Source organism: Xyrauchen texanus, chromosome 5 (genome assembly GCF_025860055.1).
Source record: "Xyrauchen texanus isolate HMW12.3.18 chromosome 5, RBS_HiC_50CHRs, whole genome shotgun sequence".
NCBI lineage: Eukaryota > Metazoa > Chordata > Actinopteri > Cypriniformes > Catostomidae > Xyrauchen > Xyrauchen texanus.
In genome coordinates, this window is record NC_068280.1 from 51127476 (window position 1) to 51152159 (window position 24684).

General features: G+C 38.9%; 1 protein-coding gene across 3 annotated transcripts in view; it reads right to left on the minus strand.

Annotated features, from left to right (window-relative positions):
* Positions 1–24684, minus strand: part of farp1 (FERM, RhoGEF (ARHGEF) and pleckstrin domain protein 1 (chondrocyte-derived)) — a 96814-nt gene that overhangs the window by 2129 nt on the left and 70001 nt on the right. For 2 of the 3 annotated variants that reach the window (XM_052127084.1, XM_052127082.1), the window contains exons 14-24: positions 22672–22859; positions 18712–18801; positions 16089–16222; positions 12390–12471; positions 9218–9455; positions 8984–9114; positions 8789–8857; positions 6712–6801; positions 6285–6367; positions 5021–5133; positions 2442–2605 (exon numbers count right to left, since the gene is read on the minus strand). In XM_052127084.1, coding sequence (XP_051983044.1) covers positions 2442–2605; positions 5021–5133; positions 6285–6367; positions 6712–6801; positions 8789–8857; positions 8984–9114; positions 9218–9455; positions 12390–12471; positions 16089–16222; positions 18712–18801; positions 22672–22859 — 1382 coding nt within the window. The remainder of the gene's footprint in view (positions 1–2441; positions 2606–5020; positions 5134–6284; positions 6368–6711; positions 6802–8788; positions 8858–8983; positions 9115–9217; positions 9456–12389; positions 12472–16088; positions 16223–18711; positions 18802–22671; positions 22860–24684) is intronic. The other variant, XM_052127083.1, reaches the window with a different exon arrangement.

Sequence of the window (24684 nt, forward strand, 5' to 3'; positions counted from 1 at the left end):
AAAGTTTAACCAAGTTAATTTTAAGAAAACATTTCACTACGGGCCTGGGTAGATCAGCGAGTGTTGACACTGACTACCACACCTGGAGTCGCGAGTGACTCCAGCCAGGTCTCCAAAGCAACCAAATTGGCCCGGTTGCAAGGGAGGGTAGTCTCACATGGGGTAACCTCGTGGTCGCTATAATGTGGTTCGCTCTCAGTGGGGTGCGTGGTGAGTTGTGCGTGGATGCTGTGGAGTATAGCGTGAAGCATCCACATGCGCCAAGTCTCCGTGGTAACGTGCTCAAAAAGCCACGTGATAAGATGCGTGGATTGACGGTCTCAGATGAACTGAGATTCGTCCTCCGCCACCCGGAGTCACTACGCCACCACGAGGACTTAGACCGCATTGGGAATTCCAAATTGGGGAGAAAACGGGAGAATATATAAAAAAAACAATCACTATGAATAGAACATCTACATTGGTAGGAAAAAGTATGTGAACCCTCTGGAATGTTTCTGCATTCATTTGGTCATAAAATATGATCTCATCTTCAACAAAGTCACAAGTATAGACAAACACAATGTGCTTAAGATAACAACACACAAACAACTAATAATATTTAATGTCTTTACTGAACACATACCATTAAACACTCACAGTGCTGTGGAAAAAGTAAGTGAACCTTTGGATTTAATAACTGGTCAATCCTCCTTTGGCAGCAATAACCTCAATCAAGCCTTTCCAGTAGATGCGGACTAGACCTGTACAACGTTCAGAAGGAATTTTGGAGCATTCTTCCTTACAGAACTGCTTCAGCTCAGCCATATTCTTAGGATGTGTGGTGTGAATGTCTCTCTTAAGGTCTGGTCTCTCCAACAGGTGGATTTTCTTTTTTGAAGCCATTCTGTAGTGGATTAACATTGATGTTTAGGGTCATTGCCTGATGCATCACCCAACTTCTACTGAGCTTCAGCTGGCGCACAGCCACCCTGACATTATCCTGTAGGATATCTTGATAAACTTGAGAAATAATTTTTCCCTCGATGATGGCAAGTGGTCCATGCCCCAAAGCAGCACCAAATCATGATGCTCCATCCACCGTACTTCACCGTTGGGATGAGGTTTTCATGTTGGTATCTGGTGCCCTTTTTCCACAGCACTGTGAATGTTTAATGGGATGACATTGTGCTTGGTCTATACAGGTGACTTTAATGAAGGTGAGATCACATTTTATGAGTAATAATGCAGAAAAACTGTTAATTCCAAAGGGTTCACATACTTATTCTTGCCGCAGTAAGTCCTCCTCAGCCAGCTTTCAGAGGTTAAAAAACTTGAAGTAATGTCAGATGTCCTTTGTGCTGTTAGTAAATACCTTAAGAACAAAATACATTCAACAAAAAAGAGAGAAACTACAATAAACAGACACCATGACAACCCAAAGCACAGTCAGTATTCAGAGGGTACAACGAAAAGTTTGTCATTTTGACGATGTGACCAGTTAACAAATGGGCAGAGATGTAGAAAGTCCAACTCAAGATAAATGATGCTATTCAGTTACTAGCAAGTAGTATGTAACATTTAACAATACAGTGCCATAATAAGTGCCATATTACTTTTATAAAAGTAGCAACAGCAGCAGAATAATCGAAGACCGATGTTGGTAGGTAGCCAGATAAGGAGCGGGATAATGAAGAGTCAGTCAATCGTTATCACAAAATACACCTTGACAGAGTGATCAGGACCCCTTCACGAAGCAGCTATCAGATTTTTAAAGTTGGAAACAATTTCATAAGTGAAAATATCATGCGGCATTGCCAATTTCTATAGTCAAAAACATTAATGAAGCCTAGACAGGTTCAGGTTCATGAGTAAATCCTACCTGCTGAGATTTTGCATATTAACTTCGTGAAAGACTTGAAATGTTGTGGGTCAAATAATGCTTTAAACTAATCATCACAAACCAGTCAGTGCAAGTTTACTGCTGTTTTACCTCTCTACTCCGGCGGGTTTCACTAAAGGAAAGGCTTTGGGCACGATACCAACACACCAGAGAGAGGGCCACCGGCCCCTGAGCCCTGAGAGGGGCCGCAATGGGAACCTCTGAGATTCTGACTGGACTTGAGTCCTCTAGCACAGCAGGGTTAAAACAGACAAGAACACAGAGAGAGTCACAGGAGACATAAACAAGAATGGGTTTAAAAGGGAGTCTGGACAGATTTTGAATTAGGAGGAAGTCACGATTCAACAATCTGAAGAAGAGAGAACATTGAAAGGAAACCAGATGACAGCAGGGAAGAGGAAGTCAACAAGCCTCTGAAAACTGAAAAAACGCATTCATAGGACAAGAGAGAGAGAGAGAGAGAGTGTTAAACACAAACACAGAGGAGAAACTGAGGTAAGACACATAAGGCTAACACTAAGACACTCTCAGTGACAAAACGACAACTATGCTCCGGTACCTCTAAAGCTACGCTAAAATCCACCATGGATACGCTGGTGTTGCGATGCCAGCACACGTGAACCGTGGTATTACCACGGTGAGGTGCCTGCCGCTCGAGCGAGGTCCGTGAGGCACTCAAGTCATCTTCTGATTCCTGGTCGGCGCTAGATTCATCAGAGCATTCTGGGAAATTTGGAAAGAAGGGTCATTTAACAAGAACACAATCAAAGTTTGCAATCTACCGAAAAGTACCATTGTTCCGCCATTTGGCTTTTGGACATGTGCCATGAAAATATCATGCTTTTTTGGACATGTGCCACAGAAAAACCACAGTGTGTAAACATGTACCATGGTTTATGGAAAATTACCAATGAAAAATAACACAGTAATATGGTAACATTGTAAACCAGGGTTTTTGGAAATGTACTAGAGAATTATTATTTTTTTTAATACAGTACCATTGTAAACCGTCGATTATGGCCACGTGCCACGGTAAACCGTGGATTATGGTAAACCGTGGATTATGGCCACGTACCACGGTAAACCATGGATTATGGACACGTGCCACGGTAAACCGTGGATTATGGCCACGTGCCACGGTAAACCGTGGATTATGGTAAACCGTGGATTATGGCCACGTGCCACGGTAAACCGTGGATTATGGCCACGTACCACGGTAAACCGTGGATTATGGACACGTGCCACGGTAAACCGTGGATTATGGTAAACCGTGGATTATGGCCACGTGCCACGGTAAACCGTGGATTATGGTAAACCGTGGATTATGGCCACGTGCCACGGTAAACCGTGGATTATGGTAAACCGTGGATTATGGCCACGTGCCACGGTAAACCGTGGATTATGGTAAACTGTGGATTATGGCCACGTACCATGGTAAACCGTGGATTATGGTAAACCGTGGATTATGGCCACGTGCCACGGTAAACCGTGGATTATGGACACATGCCATGGTAAACCGTGGATTATGGACACATGCCATGGTAAACCGTGGATTATGGCCACGTGCCACGGTAAACCGTGGATTATGGACACATGCCATGGTAAACCGTGGATTATGGCCACGAACAATGGTAAACCATAGATTATGGACACGTAACAAGGTAAACCGTGGATTGTGGACACGTACCACGGTAAACCATAGATTATGGACACGTAGGTAAACCGTGGATTATGGCCACGTATCATGCTAAACCGTGGATTATGGACATGTACCAGAGAAAAACATGTTTTCTTTCAGATATGGTACCATTGTAAAACCATGTTTTTTTTTTACATATACCATAGTAAACAATGGCTTTAGAACATTTACCATTGAAAAACGATGTTCTTTAATACATTACCATTCTAAACCATAGTTTTTCCAATGGTAAATGTCCTAAAGCCATTGTTTACTATGGTATATGTAAAAAAAAAAAAAAAAACACGGATAGGGTACAATCGTAAAACCTTGGCTTTTTTGACATATACCACAGTACACAACGGCTTCAGGACATAACTGCATTGTAAACCATGGTTTCTAGAATTGTACCATTGAAAAAACATGTTTTTTAATATTGTATCATTGTAAACCATGGATTTTGGAAATCTACCAGATAATTTTTTGGACATTATACCATTGTAATATTCCATAGTAACCATGGCTTTTGAAAATGTACCATTGAAAAACTATGGTTTTCGGATGTAACTGCATTGTGATCCATGGCCTTTGGACATTGTACCATCATACTCATGGTATTCTTTGAAGTGCTTTAAAGTATTATTATAGAGCGGAGGAGGGCGGGGCCGGGCTGGAACAACGCACGAGGGGCGCACGAGGATAAAGGCGGCGGTGACGACGGTTCGAGAGAGAGAGAGAGAATGGCATGGAGCTGCTCTGTGTTTATGTTGGTGTGTTTTTCGTTCAGTTTATTATTAAAACTATTATTTATATTGCCTGGTTCTCGCCTCCTCCTTGCCCATTAACCACTTTACAATTATATACCATGGCACACGGTTATGGTAGTCATTCAGTACCAGGGTACATATCGAGGGACAATGGTATTACCATCTGATACCATCTGCGACTACTTTTTTGAAAGAGGCGTGACTGTTATTAATTAGAAAATAATAGACAATTGCAACATTCATTATAAATTAGGAGCTAAAGCTTTGAAGTCCTTTAATGTAAGATGGACGAGAGAGGTCTTTCATGATGGCAATGAGCAAAACTAAACATTTAAATCAGATACATGAAACCGGTCACAATATCTGAACAGTGGGTAAATAGTTCATCACAATGACGTATAGTATGTCTAAAGGATAGAGACATGTGTTAAAGAAAAAAGCACTGTTTTATAGCTGCACTGGAACCCTGTGAAAGGTGATGCTTATAGACCGTGCAAACACATTTTTACATTATGCAACATGAAATGATTAATATCACATTGTAAACAAATCATTCATCACATATGCCAAACAAACAGCAACATTCAAAGAACTGAACCACATTTATCTGAAACAATTTTTTTTTTTTTTTCCCCCCCAAGTTCAGTAATATCAGGTGCTTCATTCAGACATGAGAATAAAATCACAACTTACTGCTGTTAGTGAAACTACTGGACAGGAGTTCAGATGAGGGATCGTTGCATTTGTCTGCCAGTTCAATGGCCATCTTGATGTCCTCCACCCACTTCTCCATCTCAGACGCCGAACTGTGAAATGAGAAAATGAAACCTATTAAACTTATTTACTTTTTTAATACACATTTCTGGTCTTAATGTGAACAGTCGGACATATCTTTAAACCTCTTAAAGTTTACCAATATAACTGATGGAAATGCAAATTATCACTAAAAGTTCACTAGTGTCGACATAATATATTTCCGTTTAAATCTAGCGCATAAACTCTATGTCGATACTTTGAATGTCCTGAAAAACTGGTTTGGAAACACTTTTTATCGAGAAAATAGGCATTAACTCAAAAATGTAGTGTCACATGACAGAATTCACCCCAATCGTTAGCCTGTTAATTGTGACGACAAGTTATACGTCCGTGAAAACCAATTTATTGTATGTGAAGCATTACTCGCGCTGTTATGGATTGGTCTTAACGGCATCTGATGCTGCAAACACATCTGCGTCATGACACTTCTAGGAGTGCCAACCAGGGCTGGACTGGGAAGAGCAACCGGCCCCTGATTTTACATGGCAACTGGCCCAATTGTTGAGGGGGTGGGCCAATAGTTGTTGGCGTTTGCGGTCCTTTTCTGCATATCGCAGCGCCGTTCTGTGGTCCATTCTGCATAACATGCCGGCTCATTTTTGCTTAGCGCGGCCCGCTCCGTTCTCCCGATGGACAGTCTGTTCCTGATCGGCCCCAAAGTGCGTTGGCCCATCGGGAAAATGCCTGGTATGCCAGATTACCAGTCCAGCCCTGGTGCCAACACAAATATCTTGTATCATGCACCGGTCATCGACAAGTGCAAGGAGAACAAATGAATGGCCATTCTTTACGATTAATTTATTGCGGTAGACATCCGTTTATTTATTAAAGTTGCTTTTCCACACCATACTTTTGGTGGCATAATTTCCAGTATTAAATTAAATTAATTACCAAATGAAAAAAATTATATTGTTTGGCGCATTTAATTGCCTTTTGTATCGATTAAAGGCCATCTGAACGGAAACAGGCAGAAGTGCAAATTTCGCAAATACTTTAACGCATTTTCACTTTGTCGATAACAGTGCAAAAAGTGGATGGAAACTAGTTTAATGACAGGTGTATGGTCAGTTGTCCCTGTAGTAATTGACCAGTTAAAACTCTGGACGTGTGAATTTCTCCGTAACGCTGATGGTCAGTTTACCTGGCGGCCACGACGACAGACTGTCGCTGTCCAGACAGAGTGAATGAATGAGGGACGCCCCATTCATCTTCACTCTCACGAATCTGCAGAAAGACAGACAGATGATAGATTAACCCAACAGTTAGCAAGAAATATACCGACATAGTTATACATCACCTTTAAGGTAAAGCTCTACAAAAACATTATCCTTTTGCTTTTTGTGCCAAGTATTAAAAATGATCGATTTATGGCTTATAATTATATGCAAAGAAGTGCTTTAAGTCTAATTAGTCCAATGGGCAATTACTAACTACAGATAGGGGACGTTTTGTTACATCCAAAACAAACAGTTCGAGTTATTGTCAATGAAATGCAAATTATATCTGTTCAAGTCTTTAGAATAGAAAGAAAGTTTACTGCCTTATTTCAATTGGGACTGATTACCCACCGACATTCCATAGAGGGAAAGTTGTCCGTGCACTTTGAACTGATTGGATGGCGTCATTCCTCGACTCGTGTACATCAACACGTCATTGAACTGCAACCAAAGCAAGAAAACAGAATTGTTGCATTTCATATCTAAAACGGCGTGTCATTTCTGTGCTACTAGTGGCACAAAACGGAATTACAAAATAATGATTGTTTACAAACAGATTTCCTAAACACTCCCTTCATCTGCCATTGGTCATCTAAACAGATAGTCCCGCCCCTAACTCACGTCATTTGAGACAGTGTTGTTGTGCCGGGCTGGACGGGCCTCTCAAACAATCTGAAGATTATTTTTAATGCTGCAGTATTTACAGTTTTCAGGGAAATTAAAGCTGGATTTACTGATAGTTGTTTAGTAACAATAAACCTTACAAGGTACTTAACAAGTTACTTTTACATTACTTTTTCTAACCAGCTGATGCTCTTTATCTTCGGGGTTGCAAGCGTCAATGTAGTATTTTTTTGCTATTTTTCACCCTGATAGAAAGTCATTAGAAAGAAAAAACAGCAGCCTATTGAAAAAAAAAAGATGTGACACTTAAAAAAAAGAAAGACAAAATGCTAAATATATATAAATATATTAAGGCTATTGATTTATGTTTATGACGCAACACACCAGAGATGCAACACAAGCATGTCTGACGTAGGTGTACATTGACGGGACCTTAAACAAGCCCTCATAATAAATCTCCAAATGATTGACAAATTCACTTGTGAAATGGATTGTTGTGAACTGTGACATGATTGACTGATGATCAATAATATGGTAATAAACAATATATTGTATTCTAAAGCAACTTTTTATATTGTCTTATCAATGATGAACTCTTCTGCTACAGGAATGTAATGCATTTTAATTATCTGAATATATTTATATATATATATATATATATATATATATATATATCCTTTTTAAATATTTAAAAGATAACTATGTATCATTATTTCATCATTATATATTGAATTATATTTATATGAGGGGCTTTCTCAGCATATATTTGTATATGCGATTAATTGCGATAAATTAATCGGGACACCATGTAATTAATTTGATAAAAAAAAATTAGCGATTAACAGCCCTAATATATATATAGAAAAATATATGAAAAAGAAGCAAGATAAAATAAAATTGAAAAAAAAAAATTACAAAAAAATGTGATGCTGACGAAATGAAAAAGTCTGAAAAAACAGAAGAGAAAAACAAGATGTTTAAAGAAACGAAAAATATCAAACAAAAAAAGATTAAAAAAAATAAAAAACTAAGAGAAGACGAGATGCTAAAAAACAGAAAAAAGATGAGATGCTGAAAAAATTTGCTAATTTTAAGAAAAAAAAAGATGCAACAAATAAAAATACAACAAAACAAAAAGGAAGATAAAAAGAAAAAATGAGATGCTTAAATAACTGAAATAAATAGAGAAAAAAGAAAAAAAGAAGATAAAACTGAAACAAAGAAAAGATGATGCTGAATAAAACAACAGAAAAATGAAAAAGGACAAAATGCAGAAAAAAATTGAAATAGACAAAAGAGAAAAAAACAAAAAAAAAAAACAGAAAAACTTTCAAATGGAAAGGAAAGAAAAAAGCTAAAAACGAGATGCTGAAATGTACAAAAAAATAAATAAAATAAATAAACTATATATATATATATATATCTAAAAAGATAAAACAAAACAAAGAAAAGATGAGATACTGTAAAAAATAAAAAAAAAAACAGAAAAGAAAACCAAAAAAAAAGGCAAGATGCTGGAAAAAAAATAGACAAAAGAAAAAAACATAAAAGAAAAGACGCAGAGAAGCTAAAAAGACGTGCAGCTGTGCAACTGTCTGAGAAATCTGTCTAACACATTTACATAAAAAATAAATGAGGGAAAAAACAACAAAACACACATTTGGTGCAAATGGCCTAATATGGCGTCAATTCAAAAAGTAACAGATTACTTTAATTTACTTCCAGAATCTAATCTGATTATGTAACACAAATTCCTTGTAAAACGTTTCAGCAAACACGGCTGGTGACCGCGAGCGGCTCTTACCAGAAAGAACATTCTCTGCTGTAGACCTTTTCCAGAGAGTTTACTGAGACACCCGAGCCTGATAAACTCCTGCAAAACAAACCAAACCAGGTCAACGAGAGACACACGAATCTTGTGTATTCTTGAGCACTTCTAATCGCTTGGACCTACTACAACAGATCTTCTATTGCGATGTTAAAGTCCATGAAAACTAACCCGTCCAGGAGCAGCAAGACTGTCAAAGCCAACGAGATCCTTCTTAAGTTCAAGAAGTTTCTGGAAGTTCTCCATCTTAATGAGGGTGCCATGGAGCTGCACGACCATCTCGGAAATATCAGCGAGTGCAGCTGGAAAACAAACAAAAGACAAATGGATTAGAAGGACGTCTCGTCGAAGACAATTGGGTGAACTATTCCTTATGATAAAAGACGCAGCGGTCTGTTCTCGTACCTCGCGAGTCTCTGAAGTCGTCGTGTGTCGGTGGGTAATGTTTGCACAGTCGCTCCAGGATCTGTTTGTAGTGCAGGAGCCGATGCAGCGGCCGCAGGAAGAAGATGTTGAGCGGCAGATAACAGACCTTCTGCAGCTCAAAGTCTCGGCAAAGTCCTTCAAGCTTCCTGGAAGAGTGACAAGTTTTCTCGAGCTCCAGCAACGCCTCCGAATGTTTCCGAAGATGTGCTGTCAGCAACTGAGAAAGAGCGAATTTATTGAGTTATTTCAACCTTTGTTAAGCTCTGCACACATTGGTTACTGTTGCTAGCTCACACGCTTCACGATTCATAAGAATGTATTGGAGATTTCCAATCTCTCTGTTTGATTGAGGACAAAAAAAAAGGCTGGGCACAGAAATGCATCTATTCCTCCACTACAAACTCTCCAGTTCTTACATGTTCTGTAAGTTTTATTCTCTGGTTTGTCTGCAGCTGTGTTGTGTCTTCTGTTGATAATATCGCTGGTGGTCCCATTGAAGCAAAACAAACCATTTTTCGCTTGAACGCCCCACCTCACGAGTGGCAGTGTAACTACAGTTGCTCTTGCGTAAAGAGCTCTAAAGCTCGCGTGCAGACACCTGAACGTGCACAGGAGATCAACGATAGGTAAAGAGATTCGCTTAATACATTAGTTTTCGGTTTGTTTCTCACCAAACCATATTGCATACAATAATTTAGTAGACTTAATAGTTTCCCCTGAGATACGTTGCCAGATTAAGGGAAGAAAAGGGGTTGAATCAACAATATTACACTTACGCATGTCATACATGCAATCTTAAAGCTAAACTTTCCTTAGTTTTGTTACACAGTGCTGGGTAGTAACAGATTGTATGTAATCTGGATTACGTAATCAGATTACAAATATCAAGTACTTTAATTGGATTCAATTCCATTTTAAAATATTCGTAATCAGACTACAGTTACTTTTTTGGATTAAATGATTACATATTAAGGCAACGGCAGTAAATTGTAAATAATATATTGATCACTCTAATCCTTCTCTTTTTTCAATCTTTTGCATTTTTAATTGTAACTCAGCACACAACTGATATACCTCGCAACGTCATCACTGTTGATTTTATTTCCAGTTATGTCCAACATACTCGCACGCACTCATACATACACGCATGCACTCATACATACACGCACTCATACATACACGCACTCATACATACACGCATGCACTCATACATGCATGCACTCATACATACACGCATGCACTCATACATACACGCACTCATACATACACGCACTCATACATACACGCATGCACTCATACATACACGCACTCATACATACACCCATGCACTCATACATACACGCACTCATACATACACGCACTCATACATACACCCATGCACTCATACATACACGCACTCATACATACACGCACTCATACATACACGCATGCACTCATACATACACGCACTCATACATACACGCATGCACTCATACATACACGCACTCATACATACACGCATGCACTCATACATACACGCATGCACTCATACATACACGCATGCACTCATACATACACGCATGCACTCATACATACACGCATGCACTCATACATACACGCACTCATACACACACGCATGCACTCATACACGCACGCATGCACTCATACACGCACGCATGCACTCATACACGCACGCACTCATGCACGCACGCACGCACACACTCATGCACGCACAAACGCGCACGCACTCATGCATGCACTCACACATGCACTCCTGCACGCACGCACAAACGCACACACTCACGCACGCACTCACGAAAGCACTTATGCACGCACAAACGCACACACTCATGCACGCACTCATGCACGCACAAACGCGCACGCACTCATGCATGCACTCACGCACGCACTCCTGCACGCACGCACAAACGCACACACTCACGAAAGCACTTATGCACGCACAAACGCACACACTCATGCACGCATGCACAAACACACGCACTCATGCATGCACGCACAAACACAGGCACTCATGCATGCACGCACAAACACATGCACAAACACACGCATTCATGCACAAACGCACAACCGCACTCAAGTCCGCACGCTCGCATGCACGCACAAACACGTACAAACACAAGCACGCACGCTCGTACAAACGCACGCACGCTCGCACACACAAACGCACGCTCGTACAAACGCACACACTCATGCACGCATGCACAAACACAGGCACTCATGCATGCACGCACAAACACAGGCACTCATGCATGCACGCACAAACACATGCACAAACACACGCATTCATGCACAAACGCACAACCGCACTCAAGTCCGCACGCTCGCATGCACGCACAAACACGTACAAACACAAGCACGCACGCTCGTACAAACGCACGCACGCTCGCACACACAAACGCACGCTCGTACAAACGCACGCACACACAAACGCATGCTCGCACAAACACATAAACACGCACACACTCATACACGCACGCACGCTCGAACAAACGCTCGCACTCATACACGCATAAACACACGTACACACTCATACACGCATGCATGAACGCACGCTCGAACAAACGCACGCTCCTTTGACCATGTTTTACTTGTATTATAAGTAAAATGATATAAAAGTCCAAATTATATAAAAAGTTACATGACATGATTTTTGGCAAATCATTTTCCACTATTGCCTCTTTTAGGGTTAAAACATTTGAAGAGAAATGACTTGATATGAAACAGTGACGGCTACAGGTGATTGGAACTATCAGTAATCGGTCAGAATCCGTCAATAGCTTCAGATGACCGCGAGTGAATATGAATGCGTTTGACACATGCCCACTGAGTCGATGGCCAGCGCATGTGCCAACATCTGGCCAACACCAAAGTCAAAATATTTTACAGAGAAATTACTTGATTTTCAGCATCTCGTCTTTTATTTTATTTTATTCTATTGTTTATTTTCAGCATCTCTTCTTTCTTGTTTTTTTTTTTTTTTTTACATTTATTCAGTTTTTTTTTCAGTGTCTTGTCTTTGTTTTTTATATTTAATTTATTTTCAGCATTTTGTTTCTCTTCAAAAATAAAAGACAGAATTAGATAAAGAATTTCACAGCTTCATGAGTGATATCAATCTCGTCACAGAATGATCTATTGTAAATGTTCTGACCTTCAAACCCTGAATGTTCTTCAGCATGACGTCTCCAACACGCTGATAGTCTCCTTTGATGTGAGCGTTTGATCTGCCTTCCCTGGGAACAAAGAACAGAATGAAATGTATCACACGTCCATGTTTTTATAATATGACTAATTACTAATTCTGTCGATGCCAGTCGGACTTTCTTTCAGGATCACCCAGAAGAACATTTTATGTTTTATTTCCTGTAAGTATCAGCACTGTCTGTACAGTGCATTTTGATGTCCTTTTTTATCTTAATAGTCCCCATCCACAGAAAAACAGCCTGAACAATCTTCAAAATATGATCTCCTTTGTGTTCCACTGACAAAAGTGAGAATGTTTGGTGAACTATTCCTTCAAGTCCTTTACTGAAATGCTCATGTTGTCCAGAAGATGTCGCTGTAGAACCTTTCTGCACCTTACTGAAAACCTCAAAATGAATTAATTCAACGTGATCTATCACACAGTTGAACGTCCCCCTGTTCCTTCAACACATGGAGCTGTCACACCAGCCACTGAACACAAAAAGCTCGATTTATCTTCAAGTCTTTGAACAGAGGTTCAAACCGGCCCCTCACGCTGTGTTTAAATATTACAGTCGCGCTGGAAATATAAGACCGGGTTTGAAACAGAACACAGGAGAACATTCAAAAGAGCTTCATTAGTAATTGAAAAAAGAGCATTTCAAATGACTTTCACTCCAAAAAAGTGTGGACACACGGGTATATTGAAAAGAATATAGTCTAGAAAATATGTATAGCTCATTTTACGGGTATATTAGTTTTGTTTTGTGCGGGCCCAGATATACATACATATATACATACATACACACACACACAAACACAGACACACACACACACATACATTACACACATACATACATACACACACACACACACACACACACACACACACACACACACACACACACACACTCACAGACACACACACACACTCACATTACACACACACACAAACACAGACACACACACACACATACATTACACACATACATACACACACACACACACACACACACACTCACAGACACACACACACACTCACATTACACACACACACAAACACAGACACACACACACACATACATTACACACATACATACACACACACACACACACACACACACACACACACACACACACACACACACACACACACACACTCACAGACACACACACACACTCACATTACACACACACACGCGCGCGCACACACACACACACACACACACGTACACACACATATATACACAAACACACATACATTACACACAGACACACACACACACACACACAATCACAGACACAGACACACACACACACACACATACATTACATACATACACATACACACTCACAAACACAGACACACACAAACATACATTACACACATACATACACACACACACACACACATACATTACACACACACACACACACATGCACACACAAACACACATACGTACACACACACATACATACACAAACACACACACATACACAAGCGCGCGCGCACACACACACACACACACAAACACACATACGTACACACATACATACACACATACATACACAAACACGCGCGCGCGTGCACGCGCACACACACACAAACACACATACGTACACACACATACATACACAAACACACATACATTACACACACAGACACACACTCACAAACACAGACACACACACATACATTACATACATACACACACACACACACACACACACACACACACACACATACATTACACACACACACACACGCACACACACAAACACACACACATACATTACACACACACACGCACACACACAAACACACACATACTATATTTATGAATTTAACGCTAAGTTTTGTGTGCAAAACAGAAACATTTACAAATAATTTATTAGGTTTTTCATTTATTATTAATTTATTCACATTTTTGCTTGAAACAGTAAAAAACATTAATGATTCATAGTATTTCATGTCACATTATTTAATTTTTAAATTTCATTTTATATATATATATATATATATATATATATATATATATATATATATATATATATATATATATATATATATATATATATATATATATAATGTCAACCAATAACCAATTAATCGGCCGATAGTTTTTACAATGATTTATAGAATGTTAAAAAAACCTGAAGTCTTTCCTCCCTATGAATGGCACAGACACCAAGAGTCCAAAATGAATAAAATTACAGATGCATTTTATTTTGTAACCAAAATCCTAATAAACAAATTGAGATTTGGAGCATAACGTGGAAATATGAGCAATCCCGAAATACACATACTTATTTCGAGACTCTTCTTTTGAAATGACGGACACTTGGATCGGTTACAATAATCTATATTTTATGATTAAAAAAATTTTGCTTTTTAAAGCTATTATATTCACCATATTAAGGAAAGTGCATGTAAATATGTTGGTGTGCTGATGGGGCACGTTTCCATATAGTCACACTTTTCTTTTCATGCCCTCGCTTCAATTTAGTACACAAGTTATCTGAGCAAAATAACCACATTTGCAATGAAGTGAGGATAAAAATATGGATGAATATTGTTGGTCAGTAATGTGAATATAGTGCAATGTTATCCACAATACTTAGCAAAAATGTACATAATTGTAATGAAAATAATGTGATAAGCAAAAAATTACAACAGTACAAAAACAGGCTTAATTTCCAGTTTCTAAAGTTGAGAGATTCACCAGGTTGTGTGTTATTATAGAGGTCTGCACTGGCCTTAAAATGAAACCTGACACATACCCAAGACCAGGTGGCTCGACCCTACCCGGCCAATACCGTCAGATTATAAGACCGCACCCGACCCAAAATTGCTCACTATCTTTATAATTTCTTCTCCTGGCAAGTACTGTTGCATTAGGCTGTACTGCATATTGGCAACATTCGTAACAGTACTGAAACAGTAAACCTACACAGATTTAACAAGGCACGGCAGCAGAAGGCATTGACTTATTTTAAGCGCTGAAACTTCACTTGGTGCAGAACAATCTGGAATAATACAAAACAATGCAACAGTCCCCTCTTCACAGCCTGAACTTGTTCAGAACGTTGAATCTTCGTGACACCAGTGCTATAAACAATCTAGATGCAGCGCAAAGTAGGAGTCTAGACATGCGTTTTTGTAAATTTGAAGTTCTTTTAAAATTGGCACAGTGTTTAAAATGTGCCAGTCCTGCACGAGATGCTGAAGTAACAGCGAGACATGGTGCACCAGTCAAAGACATTCGTCCAGCATGTGTTTATATAGGAAAACATTGGGAAAACAGAACAGACGTGTGCAAAAACACATTTGGTGTGAACAGCCCCTAACTCGTCCGTTTGCGCGTGAGTGAGAGCGTGTGCGCGTAACAAGTTGTCCTGTTTCTTTTTTAATTACAAATCCGAACCCGACCTGGGTTGCAGACCTCAATGTTATAACATAATGGTATTTCAGTCATGCAATGCTGAACAACCACTTAGATTTGATGCAGCGTAACTGGTTTTGTTATTTATTCATCATCAGTGAATTAATAAAATAAATCACTAATTTAAGTGTTTCTGGTTGGCACAGTTTGTACGTACACTCTGACACAATCAACTCTTGCCTTCCACACACACACACACACACACACTTCTGTAAAGTACGCACCATTGGGCCAGTCGCTGCTCCACATCCTTCAGGAAGCCCTCGTGGAATTTGTACACGGGTTCAAAATTGGCAAATATGAGACTGCTCAATGAATCTGGCATGGCTTCTTCTTTCCCAACAGTCTTCTGAAAGCACTGAAATTATAAACACAGAAAAGAAAAAGATAAATGACACACATCTCAATTAAGAAACTTGCTGCATGTCCAGACCACTGAAAATATATACGTCACAAGAGATTGACGTGGTAAATCTAAAATGTTCCCATCATAATCAAAGCTGCCTAGATGACAAAAAATATCTGTTAGAAAATAACAGAATAATAAATTATATTCAATGTTTATTAAAACAAATTATAATAATAATATATATATACCAAATAATGTTATGCATTTTAATTATCTGTAAAAATATGTTTTTATAATATCTATTTTTATTTATAATTTAAATATAGCTATTAATAATTATTTAATCATTATATATTGAATTCTTGTTATTTGAAGGGCTTTCTAAGCAAATATTGATGTATGTGATTCATTGCCATTAATTCTAATAATTAATCAGCATACCATCAATTAAATATTTTCATCGCTCTAATACATATATTGACATATATTGACAGATCTAATATCTATCTGTCTGTCTGTCTGTCTCTCTGTCTATCTGGCTGTATGTCTATTACTCTATCTGTCTGTCTGTATCATCCATCTATCTGTCTGTCTGTCTGTATCCATCCATCTATCTGTCTGTCTGTATCATCCATCTATCTGTCTGTCTGTCTGACTATCTGTCTATCAGTCTGTATCCATCTATCTGTCTGTCTATCTGTCTGTCTGTCTGTCTGTCTGTATCCATCCATCTATCTGTCTGTCTGTATATTCATCTATCTGTCTGTCTGTCTGTATCCATCCATCTATCTATCTGTCTGTCTGACTATCTGTCTATCTGTCTGTCTGTCTGTCTGTCTGTCTGTATCCATCTGTCGGTCTGTCTGTCTGTCTGTCTAACCAGTGTATATATATATATATATATATATATATACAGAAATATTATAAATATTTATTAAAGTATATTTTGTTGTAAACAAGTTAAGCACTTAAGCCGTTTTAGGTATGCTGCTGAAAATGTGTCGTGCACTTATTACAAAAGTAAAACAGATTTTCACAAACTCATTTTTGTTTTTCTTTAAGTATATTCATTTATTATTTACTGTTGAAATCAGAACGAGAGACGAATTAACTGCAATGGACTGATGATGACATGTTTGCGCCTATATAGCAGCGTAAATACAGCAAACGTTTTTCTATTTTAGATTTTTTGATTCGTTCATGTAAATGAGTAACGCTATACTATTTTACATACTTTGCCCAGCATGAATAAAAAAACTAAAACAGGCACAGCTTCTGAAGGAGTGACAGTAAATGTTATTTCTTTCTTTTGACTGATGCTTTTTTAACCTCTTTTTCGTGGAAAGATAAAAATAATATTTGCTGTGGGCTTCATTCACCGTTTCCTTCCACATTCCGATGTGAAACGGGACCACAGAGCTTTATTTGTATTTAACCATAAATCTTTCTTTAATGGGAATTTTGATTCTCAGTTATTTGATCTTGTTTAACATTTTATTTAAGATTTTTTTTTTATGTAAATCCAGACAAACACAGTGCATACTCAAAGTGTTGTGCTGCAGTGATTATAACGGGAGCGGTGTAGTTTCCTTCAAATATTGAGTCGGAGTTTGTGCTGTTGAACAGATGCACGAGCCGGCGGTGTGACGGTCTGATCTGAAACATCAACCTCACACCCAGAAGCCAAAGAAAATATTTATGAGACGTCTAAATGCAACAACCTGCTGCGTTTGAACGCTCCCTTGTAAAACATCAAAGATTCGACTTACACTGCCAACAAACAGACAGATGAGACACAGAACGAGCGCAACAAAAACGGAAAAATCGAAACTTGATATTTTTAAATGGAAAAAACGAATTCCAAGTGTTCTGATTACTCGTATATTTCAGTGTCCCGTGTAATCTGATTACAAAGTAAATTTATTCAAAAGTAGTGCAATGCATTACATTTTAAATTATTATAATCATTACACTTACTTAAGGTCCAAGAGTTAAAGACATATATCTCAAATAATATTATTAAAATAATGTTTTATATAAATGTGTTTATCTGTTTGCATTTCCGTGCACCCCATTATGAGAACATTAAAAACATTATTTTCACTTACTTGAATGAAAAAACAAAAACGTTTCTGTTAAAAAAAAATTATTATTTTTTTTTTTTTTTAGTAATTACATTTGCGATATGATTACTTTTAATTAATGAGGTAATCAGCAAAGTAATCTGATTACAATTTTAGATAGGTAATAAGTCATTTGTAGTGAATCAGTTTTTTGGACTAACTTTCCCAACACTGATTTCTTTTTATATTTTCCTTTTTAACATCGAGAGAAAAACACACATCTATCGTTTGCATCTGGAAGAGGGTTATCAGCAATAAATGTTCAAATAATAATACAAAAATGCTACAATTATTTTACAACATGTCATTTACTAATAAAAGCTGCAAATATTCTGCCAACATAGATCTGCATCATATTTGCATTGTGAGTCTTACCACAGTGATGACCTCCAGATCTTTCAGATGCGTCCTCTCTGTGGTCAGGAGTTCTTTGGCGATGAAGTAAGCTTTGTCAGTCGGGAACCGCTGGAACCAGAACAGAGCAAATTTAACAAACTACAATGTGAAGAGACAAATTGGAACAGTAAAATTTAACCTTCCTGTGGAATTTCCTCATTTTTGACTGAAATAAATCAAAATTGAAAATACAGATTCTGTGATGTATTGAAAATGAATGGGAGAGACCAAAAAACAGAAATTACAGGGTGAGACTCTAAAACATCCTCAGTGAAACACACACACACACACACACACACACACACACACACACACACGCACACACTAACTGGTGAGACTACAAAACATCCTCAGTGAAAACACACACACACACACACACACACACACACACACACACACACACACACACAAATTAACTGGTGAGACTATAAGCTTTTTTTTTTTTTTACATTTGTCAAATAAAACTAATACATCAGTCATAATGCTTAACACACACAGACATTAAGGATTGAAAGAATAACACACTCACAATGCAGAACATACACGAACACTCACGCACAAACACGCATGCTCACGCGCAAACACACAAACATAAAAAATCTCACACACAACACACACACACACACAGGACATCAATACAAAAAAAATACCAAAAAAGTGTTGCACATCTAAACATTCAGGTCAAAAATGACCATGAACACCAAAGGAAGGTGCCATTTTTAATACCATTGAAGGTTTAATAAAACAAAGAGGTTAAACGCTTTACAAAATGCCCAAATCACCCACACACACACACACACACACACACACACACACACACACACACACACACACACACACACCGGCAGAGCTGCATGCAAGGCTTTAGCCTGCCATTGGGAGCAACTTGGGGTTCAGTGTCTTGCCCAAGGACACGTCGGCATGTGGAGTCATGTGGGCCGGTATTCGAACCGTCAACCCTGTGATTAGCGGCCGACCCGCTCTACCACCTGAGCCACAGCCGCCCATGATGACCTCCAATGAGAGATTTCTAATTTCTTAAACAACAGTACTAGTAAATCAGTTCATCTTTGAGATTTTTAGCAGGTTTAGAGTGATATAATAAAAAGGATACTGAATTATTTCACAGGAATTAAAAACAAATTCAAATACAAAAATAATCGAAAATCTTTATTTTTGTATTTTGTTTTTGCACATTTTGCTTTGAAGTAAATTTAACAAGATGTGACATAAAATATGCAACTAATGTCTCACTTATTTAAATCATTCCGGGCTGAAGAATGTAGAACAAATAGGAATATTTATCCATTTCAATAAGCTTAATTACACAAACTTCGACTTCTACACATCACTAAAGTTGATTGCCGTGCACATACATGCATAGACACAGTAAGGTAAATCAGATCCTTGCTTAACCACATGCTGGTTTGCCTAAGCTACACAATCTGCCCTAAATAGACAGGAATTTAGGTTGGGTTGACTCTATCTAGGTCTCCTATTCTGAGAAGTCCACAGAGACACTTGACCAAAATTATAGTGGTACTTCTGATATTAAAACTGTATTTAAAGCAGTTTTTTCACTCCTCATTGTAACCTAATTCTTTCTAAAGTGGCTTAAATTGAAGTGCAACAAATGTTCTAAAGACAAATTAGCTGAGAGTCCTTGAAATCTAAAAAATGAGAGGTTGAATCACCACTTCTAATCTTTTGAGGAGCAATCATTCAAACTGCAATTTCTATTTCCCCTCAACATTTTAGTAGATAACCAAAACCTCTTGTGTTCAACCCAACATTTCAAGTGGTTTCTACATTACTGCTTCCAAACTAGTAAATCAATCTTTCATAACATTGCCAGTTGGGACAATTATTAGTGAGGCTAATCTGAAAAATCAACTACAATTTGCCAGGGCGCTTAAAGATTGGACTGTGGAGCAATGGAATAAGGTAATGTGGTCTGAGTCCAGGTTTACCCTATTACAAAGCAATGGGCATGTCAGGGTAAGAAGGGAAGTGCATGAAGCGGTGCACCCGTCATGCATAGTGCCCGCTGTACAAGCCTCTGGAGGCAGTGTAATGATCTGGGGTTGCTTCAACTGGTCAGATCGAGGCTCTAGACTACCTGAATGTACTAAATGACCAGGTTATCCCAGCAATGGATATTTTCTTCCCTGATGGCACAGGCATAATCCAGGACGACAATGCCAATTTGCATCATGCTCAAATTGTGAAAGATTGGTTCAGGTTGCATGATGAATAATTTCATGAATTGGCCATCACAGAGTCCTGACCTGAAACCCATTTAAAGTCTTTGGGATGAGCTGGAGAAGACTTTACAGAGTGGTTTGAATCTCCCGTCATCAATACAAGATCTCGGCCAAAACTTAATGCAACTCTGGATGGAAATAAATGTAACGTTGCACAAGGTTGTCGAAACACTGCCATGACGAATGCATGCTGTAATCAAAGCTAAAGGTGGTCCAATTAAATATTAGAGTATGTTTATTTTTCAACACTATAATACTGTAAAAAGTACGCTTTTTAAACTTAAAGTCAGCAATAATGAATGGGAGTACCAAGGAGTACTACTACAACCCCAATTCCAAGTTGGGACAGTATGAAAAATGCTAATAAAAACAAAAAGGAGTAATTTCAAATCAGATGATTGCAACACACTCCATAAAAGTTGAGACGGGGGCAGTTTAAGACTAATAACAATTTGACGAGTGAAAATAACAAGGCGATGTGAAACAGGTGAGACAATCGTGTCACAGTCATGGTATATAAGGAGCCTCCAAAAACAGCCTAGTCCTTCATCAGCAAAGATCATTCTAGACTTCTTCCAGCACTTTGAGAACAATGTTCCCCAATGACAAACTGGAAGGATTTTGGGCATTTCACCCTCTGCAGAGCACAATATAGTTAAAAGATTCAAGGAATCTGGTCAAATCTCGGTGCGTAAAGGGCAAAACGAAAACCACTTCTGATCTCTGATCCCTCAGACGTCACTGTCTTAAAAAACATCATTCAACTGTAATGGATATCATGAACATGGGCTTGGGATTACTTTAGTAAACCTGTGTTAGTCAACACCACTCGCTGCTGAGTCCACAGATGCAAGTTAAGACTTTACTGTGTAAAGGAGAAGCCGTACATCATCACTGTCCAGAAGCGCTGCCGACTTCTCTGGTCTCGGTCTCATCTTAGATGGAAAGTAGAACAGTGGAACTGTGTTTTTTGCTCCGATGAGTCCACATTTCAAAAAGCTTTTGAAAAACACAGCCGTCACGTTCTCCGGGCCAAAGAGGAAAAGGACCATCCAAGCTGTTATTAGCATCAGGTCCAATAGCCAGTGTCTGTATGGGCCAGGGGTGTGTCAGTGTCTATGACATGGGTAACTCGCACATCTGTGAGCATACCGTTAATGCAGACAGATATGTAAAACAAATTGAGCAGCATATACTGCCATCCAGCACCATCTTTTCCAGGGACATACTTGTATTTTCCAACAGGACAACTTCAAACCACTTACAGCCTGGATGCTAGGGTGCTAGATTGGCCAGTCCTGACCGGTCTCCAATCGAGAATGTGTGGCGCATTATGAAGCACACAATACAGCAATGAAGACCCCATAAAATTGTGTAGCTAAAGACCTACATAATGGATGAATGGGGGAAAATTCCACTTTGCTAAACTTGAAAAATAGGACTAGGACATCTTCTTGACAGGTTTCGAGAGAATCACCCTTGTAAACGCTGATCAGATTGATTGGTTTGACTTAAACACCGAAAGTAAGGGTACAGAGTCTTTTTTAATCAGTCCAAGGAAACCAAGTCATATTTGCAAAGTATTCACTCAAAGGTCTAGCATGCAAGACTATTCAAAAGAAGGACAGCAAAGCACAGCAGTGTCCCTCCATCCCTCCCTCCTTAAAAGACAAACCTTCCTCCGAACCTCGTCCTCGTCGTCTGTGCGAACAAAGCCGGCGTCTGTTAGTAAAGGGGTGGTGAGTGGAGATGGTTGTCGTCCATCTGGACTTTGGCCGAGGCTGAGGGTCTGTTGCTGCCCGTTTACCATCACCCTGGCTACAGACGGAGACTCGGTGTGTTGAGGGCTGCTGGTAACGGGACCTAAAGGAGAAAAGGGACGTTACGCTAAAGATCTTTGGTTTATTGAATGACAATGGATTTGTTAGTCCTTAAATTGGCAAATATTATTCCATATCCTGCTGGAAAGAAAACATCGCAAGGCCACCCAAAGGTGGTTTGCAGGTCTCAGTTGGCCATCATAGCTGGTTACCACTGGTCAGGGTGGTCTGGTTTGATGGGTTTAGAAGAGTTTTGGGCTCTTGTCAGCTGGTCGGGCTGAGAGACCAGCTGGCCAACAAGCTAAACCAACTAAGCACCAGCTTGGCAACCTCTCCAACTGGGCCAAACAGGCCTGGGCCAACATTCTTGGTTGTCTCGATGATGGCCCTGAAACTAGATAATACCAGCAAACCACATTAGTCTGGTTCAAGATGTTTTTTTTCAGCAAGGTACTATGGCACACAATGTAAATCTTGTAAGACTACCCCACTGAAAAGACTACCGTAGTATTGCTGGTCACTAGTATATTTTGTATTTTGGATGTTGTCCCCATCATGAGATAATGGTGTGCCCACCAGACTTCTTAAGTAGCTTTAATAGAAGACATCCTAGGTCAACGAGCATCACTAGTGGAGTCCAGCATCTAGACTAACACCAAACCAGCACTAACCAGCATGAAGGTCTTTTCAGCAGGGTAGTATCAAAATTGTTCTTGATTCTTAATACTAGTTGCCAAAGACTAAAGTTGCACGACACACACATGGTGAAGGATAAGAACTATGGCTGACAGCACAATACCCTAATCCAGAAATGAGTGAGTCACTCCATCACAGTCTGGGAATTCAGCCTAAGGTCACTGCCGAGATATATTTAACACATTCCTTGGATGATGGGGAGGGGAACATGTTTTATCTCCACTTTAGAAGATGTCTAAATCTACAACGTCACATTCACTACACAAGTACAGTAACATACTTGCCCAACAACGTTTTGAGTCCCATGCAGTGGCACGAATCGGATGCGACATGAACCAGGACATTTCAAATGTACTGAAGATCCACAATGCATCCATTATAGAGGAAGATGGAAGAGCCGCAAAGCTGGTGACAAAGGCCTTATGGTGGTGCACTTATTCAAACATGCAAGAACGTCTTCAAACTTTCGTCAAACATGCAACACAAACAACTAGAACACAGCTACAGCTACTCTACCACAAAACAAGACACACGAGGGGGTCTCTAACATCTAGGGGTGACCACGAGACAATGTCAGGCATCCAAGTAAATGTCTGGAGGCCTGCTTCACAAGTTCCAATTTTTATTGCTACTAATACACATTCATTTACAGTATTAAAAAGAGTTCCAAAAATGTGGGACGACTATTGAGGAAAATGGTTTGGAATATTAAAAAAACCAACAGACAAGCATCATACACAAGTTGTAAACAGCTGGCCAAACAAGTAACAATTTCGAGATTTTTGCTAGATTTTCTCTGTATATACTGTAAGTGCAATAGTATTGCAATGAGGAGGAATAGTTCAAATGTACACTAAGGCTCCCGTTCATTGCTAAAAACAACAGGTTTGACCTTTCCATAGCTTACCTGGTTATTTAGTCAAGTACACTCTACATCAGATGGTTTGTAAACACATACACTTATGGTTAGTAGTTTTGCATTGTGCCACAGTGATTACACTGAGTATTTAATAAAGTACAGTTACAATATATAACACAAGTATATCGCAAACAATTCATATACCCTAGAAACGTACATTTCATACTGAAAAAAAATTAGGAGGAAATCACAGGTTGAAAGACTGAATCATTCAATACTGCTACAGTTTTTTTTTTTTCCATAATAAAATCTA